Raw genomic sequence first — 14,230 nt, 5'->3', positions numbered from 1 at the left:
TCAACGCATTCAACTTCGCATGCACTGAATCATCTGTATTTCCCGAGGACCCCCTCTGCTGATCCTGATTACTCAAAGAATTTCTACCCCGGTTACCGTCTATGTTATAACCCTGATTCTGATTATACGAGCCCTGCTGCTGCTGATAACCGCTCTGGCGGTTATTACCCTGCGATCTGTTCTGGCTCGATCCCTGAAAGTTCGGGTTCAACTATGTAGGTGCGTTCCCGTAACGAAAATTCGGGTGATTCTCAAACCCGGGTGATAGGTGTTTGAATTCAATCCTTAACCTTTGAAATCCTCGTAAGCATAATTAACTTCCTCGGGCTCAACCTCATCGTCATCATAAAACTCGGGGCATTTTTCTGCCTTATATCCAAGTTCACCACAATCTTCACAAACCGAGAACTTCACTCCAACTTTCCTGACTTCTTTCTTCTTGCCCTTTTTGTACCCAGCCAGTTCACGTTCTAACTCAGTAATTCTTTCAGACTCACTCGTGACTGACTTTACTGACCTGGAAGAAGTACCATGTCTTCGCCTTTCAACTGTTGCCTCGGCTTTGGAATCCTCACACATAAACTCCAAGAAATCCCAATCATCTTCCTCAGGTTGATTCAGCAACTGACCATTACACGAGGCCTTTAGATGTTTTTGGTTCTCGTATGTTAACCCGTCTACAAAACGTTTCACAAATTCCCACAATTTGATTTGGTGGTGAGGGCATTTTCTTATCATATCCTTAAATCTGGTGAACGCTTCGTGAAATAATTCGCCCAATAACTGTGAAAAATGGCGAATTTCCATTCGGGCCTCACTCGTCTTCGACTGCGAATAGTCTTCGTTTAAGAACAGCTCCTGCATCTCGGCCCAGTTCCCAATATTGTGCATCGGTAGCAAGTTAAACCAATTCTTTGCTTTGTCTTTTAACAAAAACTAGAACAACTGCAACCGAACCTCATCCTGATCATAAGTACCGTCACCAATTGACCCGCAAATAGCCGAAAAATCGGTCAAATGAGAATATGGGTCCTCAGAGGCCATCCCATGAAAATGCGGTACGATGTTAATGTATGATGGCCGTGACTTAAAAGTCTCTGTCTCGGAACTCATACCTCTGGAACCAACGGGGATGCTCCATCTGAGATAGCCGGTCTGAACCGACTGTTAACACCCTGGACCGGGGCTACAAAATTCCTCTTTTGCCCCCAGGATTTACCAAACCGCCCCTGTTCACCTGAATATTCTGAACTCTTTCGGGCCTTTCTGCCCGGTTAACTCTGTCTCGACCCATATCATTCCTTTCCCAGTTCCTGTTGACTGCATCACCCCATCTCCGATTTACTGGTTCTTCCACCTCCTCATTCCAATTCCCCTCGTTTTCCAGCTCATAACCCTCATTCTCTTGTTCAACTGCCTGATTCCTTCTAACCCACCGGTTAACCTCGTCCTCAACTTCCAAACCTTTGTTCACATCATTTTATTCCCCCTCTTCTTCATCTTCTGTCGGAATGCTAGGATGAGCATCATCAAGATTAAGCCGAACTCTGCGGTTAGGGTTGTTATGTGGGGCTGATGGTCCAGCCTGATCAAGGTTTCAGGTTCGGTTTCGGGTTCTAGAAAAACGAGTTGAGTTATTCCGGTTGTTTTGGTTATTGAAATTTGGTGGTGGAGGTATGTTATCTGGGTGAAATGCGTTATTTTCTGGGAATGGTTGTGGGTCTTGGTTCTGATTTTCATTCTGGTTCTGGTTTTGGTTTTGGTTTTGGTTTTGGTTCTGGTATTGATCCTCCATTTCTAAGGTTCTGTTCTGAGCTCGGTGCTGCCGAGCTAATCTCTCAATTTCGGGCTCAAAAACTAGCGGTGACTGTCTGCCCGAGTGGCAGGTGTGCATAAACTTGTTATCTACACAAACAACACACCCCGCGTAAAATAGAAAAATACAATTTAAACTAAAAACTATAAACAAAAATTAAGACTAAAATTAAAATTAAACACAAAAATCAAATAACACGAAAAACACTAAGCGCACTAACTCCCCGGCAAAGGCGCCATTTTTATGACGTCGTTTGAGTCATTCAAAAACCTTAATTAATCTAGGTAGCTAGAATAAGTAAGGTATCGTATTCACCAGGAATACGTGGTCAATGTAAATCGTGTAAACAAGATTTAATATTATGAAGTAGCAGATTTTAGTGCTGATCACACAAGCAAATGGTTTGAATTGAGAACTAAGCAAACAAGCAAGTAAACAAGTTTCAGTCACATAATAGAAGCAAATCACAGCCGGGACTTCAAGTAAGTAACTAACAGTAATCTCATGCAACCTAACAGATTAATCATTAATAATTAACTACAGACTAATCAACTTGACAAAACCTTAGGCAGCAATAATCACTTTACACGCGGCACTGGTTATCAAACGGTCCCTCCCAGTGTGACTCAGTTAAGGGAAATTATATGCTTTATCGTATTCAACCTAATCAAACAACCCTATGATCAATTATTATAGCAACTGGTAACTAATAATTCAGATCAACGTAAACATAAACCGATTGAACACACAGAAATACTAAACATCAACAATCATAGATTAACCATAAAAAAATTATACATAAACGTTCTTAGTCACATGAGAAAACTGAAATCGTTACAAACTTTACATTCCCGTGTGAGATTCTAAGAGTTCATCCGCGTCTCGGCATTGTGGAATCTTCAATATAGATGATATAGATCATACGTGGCTTCTTTAGTTGACTTAGACTGATGGAATCACCTCAACTCAGCTCTGGAAATCGCCTATCTTGATGTGTGTGAAGTTAGGGTCGTCATAAGATGAAATTGATTATAACCCTAATCTTCCCGTTTTCACACCCCATCACGATACGCGATGGGGTATTCACTGGTCCATCGCGTATCGCGATGGACCATTGGTCAACAAAAAATAACTACCCATCGCGATACGTAATGGGTCTTCAGGCATGCCCATCGCGTATCGTGATGGGTCCTGTCACCAGCATACTTCTTTAATCTTTCTCGTTTTGAATGCTGGACGTCCCGGGTCTTCATCCGTGTGACAATCGTCAATTTCAGGTTAACTCCGTTAACTCAACTTCGTCAATTCAAACTTAAGATCATTGAATCTATAACGCACACTTCATTACATTTAAACTAGGGTTTAAATAACTCTTAACACTTACTACATGTGTAGTCTTTCGGGAATTGCACCGAAACGCAAACGAGTTGACGCAAACGATTGATGAATAAACGAAAAACGTCAAAACAGTAATTATGTGATAATTATGTGTTAGACTTATGTGTTGTGTGATAACATGGTTATAAACGTTAACTCAAGATGTAAACAAGTTAGTTTAAGCTAGGAAAAGTAATACTTAAAAGTGGAGGGGCTAAAGTGTAACATAGTATTCTATAAATACTATGTTATAATAAACCCTAACTCTATTTTTCTTTCTCCCAAAACCGATCAGCCACCCCCTCCATCCCTCTTGGCTGCCGTCACCTTCACACACACATACAACCACCAAATCAAGCCCTTGATTGAAGAACTAGGTGCTAGGAAGGTATAATTGATTATCCTATACATTCTTATTACTTGATTTTGATGTTTGTTGGGTTAATTGTAAACCCTAAGCTGCCGATTTCATATATACATGTAATCAATATGATTGTTGTTGATTGAGTAATGATTTGATAAGTAGAATTGATATTGTAACATGTTGATTGTTGTGTCTTTGATTTGAGTTCAAACAAAAACCCTAATCTTGTGTGTAATGTGTAATTGATGTGCATGGATGGTGTTTATGGAGTCTAGAGGGTTATATGAATGCATGATAGTTCATAGATTGTTATTATGTTGAGTTTGGATGCAAACAGTTTCTGGACAGAATGTGTATTTGATGTTTAAGTGACTGTAACGAAGTGTAAACATGAAAATTGGTTGAGATTATTAATACTACAGTAAACTAGGTTGAGTCTAGTTTCTAAAGAATATAAACTTGTAATTTTTGGACAAGTAGAAGTTAACTTTTATGATTTTACAAAAACGTTGTGCAAAGCTGAGCTGTTAGACCTGCTGTTAGGTTGTTTTGTAAATGTTATATCTCATGAACTACGAGACCAATTGGGTTGGTTCTACTTCTGAAAGTTGACTCATTGGGTTAGGAACCTAACCCAAGTGGTCTTGCATTTATTGGATTTTTCGTTTAACAGGAATTGCAAATAACATTCAATTGCGCATGAATTTGACTGTTATGAGTTTGCTGTAATGATTTGATGATTGTGAGAAAACTATGTGGAATAAAAATATAATAAAATATGTTCTGGAAACCTAAGACATATATGCTTCTGTGAAGATTTTTGGTAAATTAATTGAGATGCTATGATCGGTGTAATAGTACAATCTTTTAAGTAGAATTTCTGTCTCGGTGAAACTAGCTGCTGAGTTTTGTGAAAATGCATGAAATATGATACTTGCTAATTTATTATCGTGTTTTGACCAAATTGCCCTTGAGGGGAATGATTGCAAGATAATTGTCGTGTTTTGACTAAATTGCTCTTGCGGGAAATAACTGCTAATTGATTGTCATAATTTGACCAAAATGCCCTTATGGGGAATGATGGCTGGTTAATTGTCATGATTTGACCAAAATGCCCTTACGGGGAAAAATTGCTAGTGATGTACTTTATGAATACATGACACGTATATGATTGCTTACACATGTAATGTGTCACAAATACACTTGTTAAAGTCACACACGATTCACAAACGAAACACGAAACATGTTATGTGCATAGGTATTATGTGCCGGGTCTAGAGACTCGATAATATTCCGACACTTAGAAAAATCTCTTTGTTGTTTTAGAACGCTAGAGAGAGTTTTTCTGTGACGCGCATCTTGGTGATTTAATTTGGGAATTTCTTCGCAAATAGTGAGTTTCACTTACCCCTTTTAAACTGTTTTAAACGCTTTTCACTTGGGGGAGATAACATACTCCGATAAACGCATTTAAGATTTTGTTAGTAAATTATATATCACTTGTAAAGACTAAGTGGCAAACGAAACAATTGAAGTCCTACACATCGAACCGGTTAATATTTGGAATAGCGAGTCACTGTTGAGAAGTACTACTGGGTTTGACAAACCCCACCCAACGCTAAACTCGACTGGAAGTCGAGCGGGTGTAATTTTGGCTAACACGTACCATGGTCTGGAGGACCTGGTGACAAGGCACTTAATAAACGAGTCAGCTTCGGTGTCGAACACTTAGTAATACTTGCTTTATAGGCTAGCTACCTATAGATATATAATTGACATAACACTATCTGGTAACGCAAAACGTTGTAACGCAAAACGCTGTAACGCAAAACGTTGTAACGCAAAACGCTGTAATGCAAAACGCTTAACGCAACACGCTGAACGCAAACGCTAATCGCTTTATTTTTATTTAAACTTGTGAACTCACCAACCTTGTGTTGACACTTTTAGTATGTTATTCTCAGGTAGCCGAGGCGGGCGCGCGGTTTAGGAACATGCATTGCTTGACACATTCTAATTATGAAAAACTTATTTTTAACGGTTATCATTGGTTTTAAGTCGTCCTGCGTGACGCAACTTTTGATTAAAGGTTTTTACGCTTCCGCATTTATTTACTCGTAAACGTTTTCATGGTTTTGAAACTTTATTTTATGGTTTGATTATAACTGATGATTCCGATCCTGTTAGTTCACACCCTCTGACGGTAAAACTCCGTTAGTGGATTTTGAGGGTGTGACATCCCGTGCCTCAACAGGTCCAAATTAGCTGCTTTAACGTATATGACCTGAAATACAACAGGCACGTATGAAGTATCGAAGTTCCTACAATAAGCGATTAAAACTAATAAATAAACGAACTAAAACGCATACAAATTAGCCAACCATCAATGGATTAAGATGACAAAACATATTTAATCAAAATATAATTTCAAAATAACCATTTCTTCATAAAAACTAAATCACATATTCAATATAATCATCAAATTGAGTTAAGTTTCATCATAGATTAAGATGGCAAGTGAAAGTTTAGCTCAAAATAAGCATGATAACAAGCATCATAAAAGATGAATATACTAGATACATGGTTAAACTAGAACAATGCAACCACTCTTGTTGGTAAATCTTCCCTTCTTGGATAATTATGATTACTTCCAAACCTTCAACACCTTGATTGATCTTCAAATGTAGAATAAAGTGTGTTTTTACGTAGGAAAATCGTCCAAAAGCTCTCAAGGCACTCTCAAGCACCCCCTTTGCAATGGAGCATGCAAACTATTTATACGCTGACAGAAGGTTCATGTATTCGTGCTTCATAGGGCACAACCTTATGGATCATTTTACATGTGCAATTAATGTGTCAGATCGTACGCACGATGACTCGCCACAGGGCATGGTTGGAAGGTCACGGGGGGGAGGGGGGTTCCTTCTGAAATACGAGGTTGAGATATAGGGAATGGGGCATAGTGGTGTTTTAAGTGATTTTTCTAAATTTTAAGGATGTGGACGGAGGTAAAACAAAAACATAAGTTGAGAATGCTCTTACGAACCATACCAAAAGTTATCTTCAAAACTAATAACATGTTGGATATCGTAAGAACCGGATAATACACTTGTACATAGTGTATAATATAAAATAAACAAGACAATTATTTAACCACTTCTAACTATTTTACACACTATGTTTTTTTTTTTGAATTGTAACTTTTATAAACAAACGTCAAGCGCCAAACAAGCCTACTCCACAACCCAGAGCAAAGCGACCAAAAACATTATGCCCAACACAATTACATTAAATTAAAATTATAATTGTTTGACTATTCTATCATTTTCCTTTTAGCTCTATGTTTGAACCAAAGGAAACCAAAAGACTTAATGTCGCCAATAATCTCATTGTTCACACTATGTACAAATACAAAACCCAACATATCCATATCTACTTACGTGTTTGGTAGAAGGTAATGGAATGTAGGTGTGTGGAATAGAATGGATGACAGAATGAAATGGATCATTAGCATTCATTTGTCTTGTTTGGTTAATCTATAAGAATGAAATAAATTATTACTTTATTTTACTTAGTAGCAAAAAAACCGCAGAAGTAAAATACAAATGACATAAATGCATACATCAAAATACAAAATAAAAAATGGCAATGGCAACAATGGTGGTGGTTAGGCGGGGGACAGTGGCGGTGGTGATCAGGTGGTATTTGGAGCCGAGAGTCTAAGGGGAAGCAACCTCTTGATCTATTGAGATGGCCTTCAATAGCTTTGTTATGACATGGAGTTTACTAGTTATTGTTGTTAGAACATGTGTAGTGAATAGAACCCTTATGTGGTCGTTACGCGTCATGTGACGCCACGTCATCATAAGGGCTTTATGGCTAACTGGGATGTAGTAGATGAAACATCTTCCAATCATTACCTCATTATTATTATTTTTTCTTTTTTATTTAAAATAATGCAAATAACATTTTATTAAATAAAATAAATTATAAAAACTACATTAAAATTAAAACAAATACATTAAAAAACCATCAGTGGTACTAAAAATAAATATGACTTGTCAAGCTTATATTTTTTAATAATTTTATTCCTTTTGATTTCCACTAGTCTCCGGGCATATCCGGTAACGTAGTCGACCGGTTCCTGCAAAAAAGCGAGATCTTTGTCCATTTGCCTCTCATTATCGACGAACACCTTGTTAGAATCAGGATTTCGTTGCATCACCTGGAAACATTGACTCCCAAGATCGTGTATATCGGTGAGTCGGGGGTTCATTTAGGTTAATTCTTCTCTAACTTCTACACGCGCACTCGCCGCCGATGGCCCCTCCCCTTCCCTTTTTCCACAATATCTTTTATCGCTCGGTCGAAGCAACTCCGCATACTCATATCGACTTCGTCATCATTTATGTCGAAGTTTCGAGCACGGATTGCGGCGCTTCAGGATTAACCAAGGACAATGTTTTGGACCTTTTTGCTCGCCACATACTTCTGAACCCGACCCGTGGGGGGGGGGTACAACGTTCCACTTAGTGTGATGACGAAGAAATTTCAAACAATTCATATATATAAAGGTACCTCGAGCACCTTGGTACTCAGTCAATGCCACCACAATAATTTTAGCATCACCGACACCACTACCCCATGATTTATAATGTCAATTGTAAACCCCTTGAAAGAGTTACCATCCACCGTTTATATCAGACCATTTTCCCGTAAAGAATCAGGCTTTCAGTAGTCATCCCGTTTGCTCATTTCGTTGAAAAAAGTTCCAAACTTTGTCCCAAAAAATGCCTAATGTTTGATAGTTGACAAAAAAAAAAGTAGAAAACATATTAGTAACATTAATATTTTTTTTAAAGAAAATTTAGTATAAAAATAAAATTTTTTTATTAAACAACACTTACAACACTCGGGATCTTCCGAGACCTGCGCAACATGACAGTGAAAGGGTCAAAAGCTTCTCGGGGTCCATAGTTGAGTTGTTTTTTTAGAAAGAGGCTTGGTCATGTCTTTCTTTTAGTGTGACTGTACTCGTTCGGCTTTGCTCGAACCGGGTTGTGTATTCGGCTCGTCTTAAAGCACCGGATCGAATTGCGTCTCTGACACCGTCTCTATTCTAACACTATGGGGCTTCATGGGTGGGGATGGCACTACGGGTGTTGTTATTATCATGTGGCATTCTTGTTTTGATTTTGATTGAAAATGAAAGAATGAGAAGATGTGTTTTTTTTAAAAAAAAAAAAGAAAAGAAAATTGGATTTTAATATAACCAACTTAATGCAGCTGACCGATAATAATTTCAACTTTGAAAATAGTTGTCACTGATCTCAACTTTCACACTATTTGTTTTTACTGTACCTCCGTTAAAATTCCAATTCGCCTAAAAAGATGGTATGTTTGATGTATATGGAGGATGGTTATAAATAAAATAGTTTTAAAAAATATAAAAAAAATCTAGCTATTTTACAACGATTATGTTTTGACCATGAAAAGTGAGCCTGTTGTCACGGACCAAATATTTGAAGATCGAGATACTTGATTTGTGTTGTAACGCTTGGGCTTGTTGGCTCGTCCCGGACTTCATTGGGTACGGCCTCAGCGGGAAAGAAGGCGTACATGCCTAGTCGTGCTGGCACGACGAACGCGTCGCTGGTTGCGAGCTGTTGCCGCTCGCCTGATGAGTCCAAGGCAGAACGAAACCAGCAAGCCCTGATCATGAGCGGACCGATTGGCTGGCCTTCGGGCCCCACACGGAGTCAAAAGGGATAACTCCGTGACAAGTGGTATCAGAGCAGGTCGAACCTAGGATACGTTGGAACGTGCACACTCAACCAAAAAGAGCTTAAAAACGTCGAGGATGAGTTATGCAATGGTGGTGGGAAAAGATCGAATGGTCTTTGTAAGCCGCGATTATGGGATCGTGAGCTCCGCCCTAGTCCAGTGAACCGTGCTCGTGTTAAAAGTTTTACGGTATGGCAGAGCCGTTATCTGGGTTGAAGTCTGCTAGGTTGGCGAACGTCGGCGTCATATAATCCGACGGCATAATTAACCGACACGGCTAACTCACATTTTGGCTGAACTACCGGGTGTCCCATTTATCAGAGTGAATCATTCTCAAAACGTATGGCTTCGGCTTGTGAGCTGGTATGGGACGGCGAACTTGCCCTTCAGACATGCATGGCATATAGGAAGACCAACGTCTAAGTCTTGCACGTCGGTATGGGACGACAAGTGCATGCACGAGGACGTGCATGGTTATGGTGGTGGGAGAGTGTCACGGACCAAATATTTGAAGATCGAGATGCTTGATTTGTGTTGTAACGCTTGGGTTTGTTGGCTCGTCTCGGACTTCATTAGGCACGGCCCCAACGAGAAAGAAGGCGTACATGCCTAGTCGTGCTGGCACGACGAACGCATCGCTGGTTGCGAGTTGTTGCCGCTCGCCTGATGAGTCCAAGGTAGGACGAAACCAGCAAGCCCTGATCATGAGCAGACCGATTGGCCGGCCTTCGGGCGCCACACGGAGTCAAAGGGATAACTCCGTGACACTGTGCTATGTAGGAACCCCACACCCACCCACACACACACCAGCGTCCCAGGAACGGTGTTCCCAACGCTATCTGGCTTCACGGGTTGGGTGGGGATGGCGTGGCGCCCCACCAGTGGTGCTCTTGTTATTATCATGTGGCATTCTTGATTTATGGGAGAGAGTGAAAGAGAGGTGTAATGTGGTAATTGATATTGTGAAGATCGATGCGTGCCGTTATATTGCAAGCTTTAATGGTAACACTGTCACTAGCACCCACTCAATTCCTACAAACACTAGTACCTAAAATCTAGGGTTTCTTTCTATTCTAACTCTAACGCTCCTCTTATTTTATTTATTTTTTTAACTAGTCTCAGTCTCAGATCCATTTGAGTAATAATGGCTAAGACGAAACCTGGAAAGAAAGACTTGGATTCCTACACTATCAAAGGCACCAACAAAGTTGTAAGACGTATGTCTATTATATCTATCTCATGCTTCAATGTATAAGCTACAGATTGTCTTTTTCAACTTTTATTTCACCTTTCTAGGCTTTATCATTTGCCAGCTGCAGCTGCTGACTGTGTGGTAATGTGGCATTCTGATAAAAACAGGATTTTTCTTTTTTTTGATCTTTCTAGGGTGGGTTTAAGTGTTGATTTTGAGCTGATTTGGCTGTGTGTTAATGAGGCATTCTGATAAGCTTCCACAAAAGTGGATTTTTGTATCTACATTTTGATTTTGAACTCGATTTTGAATTGCTTTGGCAGTGTTTTAGTGAGGCCTTCTGATTCTGATAAGCCTTCACAAAAGAGGATATTTTGTATATACATCTTCATTTCCATCTTTCTACGGTTTAAGCGCTTAATTTTGACTGTGTGTTAATGAGGCCTTTTGATTATAACAAACTTCCAAAAACTAGGATTTTTATATATACATACATGTTGGTTTTGAACAGCTTTCTAGCGTTTAGGTACTGATTTTGACTTGATTTCGCAGCTGGAGACTGTGTGTTAATGAGGCCTTCTGATTCTGATAAGCCTCCATACGTCGCTCGAGTGGAGAAGCTTGAAGCTGATCACAGGAACAATGTCAAAGTTAGGGTCAGGTGGTACTATCGCCCCGAGGAATCCATGGGTGGAAGGAGACAGTTTCATGGAGTCAAAGAGCTGTTTCTTTCAGATCATTATGATATGCAGAGCGCTCACACTATTGAAGGAAAGTGTATAGTTCACTCTTTCAAGAACTATACCAAGCTTGATAATGTTGGTACTGAGGATTACTTCTGTAGGTTTGAGTACAAGGCGTCTACGGGTGGATTCACTCCTGATCGTGTTGCAGTGTGAGTATTATTTGTTCGTTGTTTCACAAGTCACGTGGTTTTTGGTGTGAATTTGAGTTTTGTGTAAACTAATGGCGTTTTGTTTTTTGACATAAAGGTACTGCAAATGTGAAATGCCATACAACCCGGATGACTTGATGGTGCAATGTGAAGGATGCAAGGACTGGTATATATATATATTGTTTGACTGAATAAATATATTGAAATTTGCATGATGATGGTAAATGTGTTTCAAGTAAGAAGCTTGTTTTATTTTAGCTTGTTAAGGTATATGTGTTTCAAGTAAGATGGTAGGAATATTTATGCAAGTGGAGTTTTACTAACCATCTAACATAGTGATGACTTTTTTCCCATAATAAGAAAAGTCTTATAAATTGTTGAAGGATTTTAGTCTACACACATCACTAATTTACTTGTGAATTAAAGAATATGTTATAATTGTTTTTATAATTAAATGTAATAACATATCTGGAAGGGTGAAACTTGATTTCATATCCTATCCAATGCGTTACACTTAAAAAGGTCATGCATATCTATAAATAGAATAATCACATAATTTTATATCTTATTGAAAAGACTTTTTATCTCATCAAGAGTTTGTCATTTATGGCTTAAGTAGGTCAGCATATTTGAGCGCCCTCGATTTTTTACATGGCAACATTATCATGTTTTCCTGTTTGAGGTCTCTCTTTATTATTTTAAGTCTCTACAATGTTTCCTGCTTGTACTCAAAACTTCCTAATGATGTTATTCAACTGGTTCTAGAATTTACACAAAATGCTACTTTCATTTGTTCAATTTAAATGGAATACATTTCTATGTTTTCCCTCATTTATATAGAGTTGGTTTGTTTTTTCTTCCTCTCCCAACAGATGCATCCATGCATGCACATCTATAAATGCACTAATTAATATCATTATATGTGGCTTATATATACATGTTCGTATATTTTGGTACTATTTAGTTGGTTACATGACTGTCATCAGGATATCTTAAACATGACCGAACTATTATGCAATTTGTGGGCGATAGTCCAACTAGAATAACCTGCAAATATGTACACACATATCTAAACGAGTTCTGTTTTACTTGCTTTTTAAACTTATGCAGGTTTCATCCGAATTGCATGGGGATGACAATTGATGAGGCAAAGAAATTAGACCAGTTTTTGTGCTCTGACTGCTCATCTGATGACGATGCCAAAAGACCGTCAAACTCATTCCCTGTATCACCATCTTCTGATGCCAAGGTTTATATTAATCAGATGTTTGCTTTGTTTATATTACGTGTGTTTTGGTTATCTAAACGGACAGTACGTGACTGATGCAGGTGGAAACAAAGCGCAGAAAGCGATGATGAGGTAATGATTTTGTGGAGTTAAATTAGCTGCGGAGTTTGCTTCTTGTGGGAGAAATTGTATAGTGCAAAGAAGAGAGTTTGCTTGCACAATGAATAAGTTTTATGTTATTTATTGTGTGAAATATAACTGTCAAAGAATCTTTGCCTTGTTTAATCCTAGACTAGTGTTGTCTGTCAAAGCTGTAGGGAACAAAAGGTTAAAATTAGTGAGTTTGTGAAGAACAAATTAAGCTTGAAATTAGAATTGGAACTTCCACTATTCCTTTACTTGGATATTTGTCTTATCTTTGTGTGTGCACACAGACATATAGACATGTATGCATCTATACACATATATATAGATACGTACATTTTTATATGTGTGTGTTTATATCTTTTTAAGTGAAGTATGAGTCTGTCTTATGGTTGTTGGATTCGGTTGTGGAAGTGATGTCTTGATAACGGGTCAGTTTGTTTTTTTTTTTTCAGATAAGTTAAATTGGTCGAATTAAAAATACTTTAGCATGCTTTTTCTTATCAATCATGGTAGTCGTATTGGGGTTTGAATATATACATGGAATTTTAAATAGAGAACGATGAGAATTGTATGTGCAAGTATATATATGCTCTTTTATGTGCAAGTGTTATATGCTCTTTTATACAAAACTAATTTTGTAATTATAGATTTTCTTACTTTAGACAAGTCTTTTTCCCTCATTTGGCCAAGTATTAGAGCTTCTTCAACAAGGGTGCTAAAAACGAGTTCATGTGGGCAGTTGTTCAAACCTTAAATCTTGTCACAACAATATAAACACTATCTTTTGTCTATATTTACTCACATAAATCCATTAGAAGTTGTAGAACAAAAATTACTCTCCTTTCCCTTGCATAAGAACATAACTCGCGCTCTTTCCTAAAAAAAACTTCATATTGGAGGCGCTCTGTGGTTAAAAAAACGTCTATTGCTTAGTTCGTTATGCTGACGTGCCCGTTGACTTGATTTGACCATGCAGTTTAGGGTCGTTAGGTTCATGGAATTTGACTTGACCTGGTCACATGGCTTGGCCAAAACGCCCTCTCTAGACTTGGTGCCTTTATGGGGTGGTGCTTTCATGGGTCCAACATCAATTTTGATGCATTGTTTATTTTGTTTGGAAAATCATTCTTGACAGAAAAAAAAATATAGTTTTTAAGTTTTTTAAGAATGTAAAAGTTTTTGGTTTTTCCTGTAAGAATGTAAAGATTAGTTTAATATGATTAATAGGCCAAATTGGACTGATCTACTAACAGTTTTTAATTTTTATTAAATTTTTAATAATATAAATCATTAGTATTTGTGTATGAGATTTTAGTTTCATTATTATTTTTTAATCAAAGAAGAAAGTATTACGTGGCAGGGCATGAATTTAAAAATGATTATATGGGGTGAAATGGCAGTATATTGTTATTGTTGAAAGATTATGC

The 14,230-nt window shown here is 38.1% G+C and overlaps 1 protein-coding gene across 1 annotated transcript; it reads left to right on the top strand.

Annotated features, from left to right (window-relative positions):
• The first annotated feature begins 10,479 nt into the window (after positions 1–10,479).
• LOC143571216 (chromatin remodeling protein EBS-like) lies at positions 10,480–13,116 on the top strand. Its single transcript, XM_077056704.1, has 5 exons — positions 10,480–10,558; positions 11,086–11,428; positions 11,526–11,594; positions 12,539–12,677; positions 12,758–13,116. The coding sequence occupies exons 1-5, from the start codon at positions 10,486–10,488 to the stop codon at positions 12,782–12,784; spliced, it is 651 nt and encodes a 216-aa protein (XP_076912819.1). The 5' UTR covers positions 10,480–10,485; the 3' UTR covers positions 12,785–13,116.
• Positions 13,117–14,230: the final 1,114 nt, after the last annotated feature.

The sequence above is a fragment of the Bidens hawaiensis genome, unplaced genomic scaffold, assembly GCF_021521415.1.
Source record: "Bidens hawaiensis isolate Kalapana, Puna unplaced genomic scaffold, B.hawaiensis_p1.1 tig00025231_1, whole genome shotgun sequence".
Classification (NCBI taxonomy): domain Eukaryota; kingdom Viridiplantae; phylum Streptophyta; class Magnoliopsida; order Asterales; family Asteraceae; genus Bidens; species Bidens hawaiensis.
This window is presented reverse-complemented; position numbering and strand designations above follow the sequence as displayed.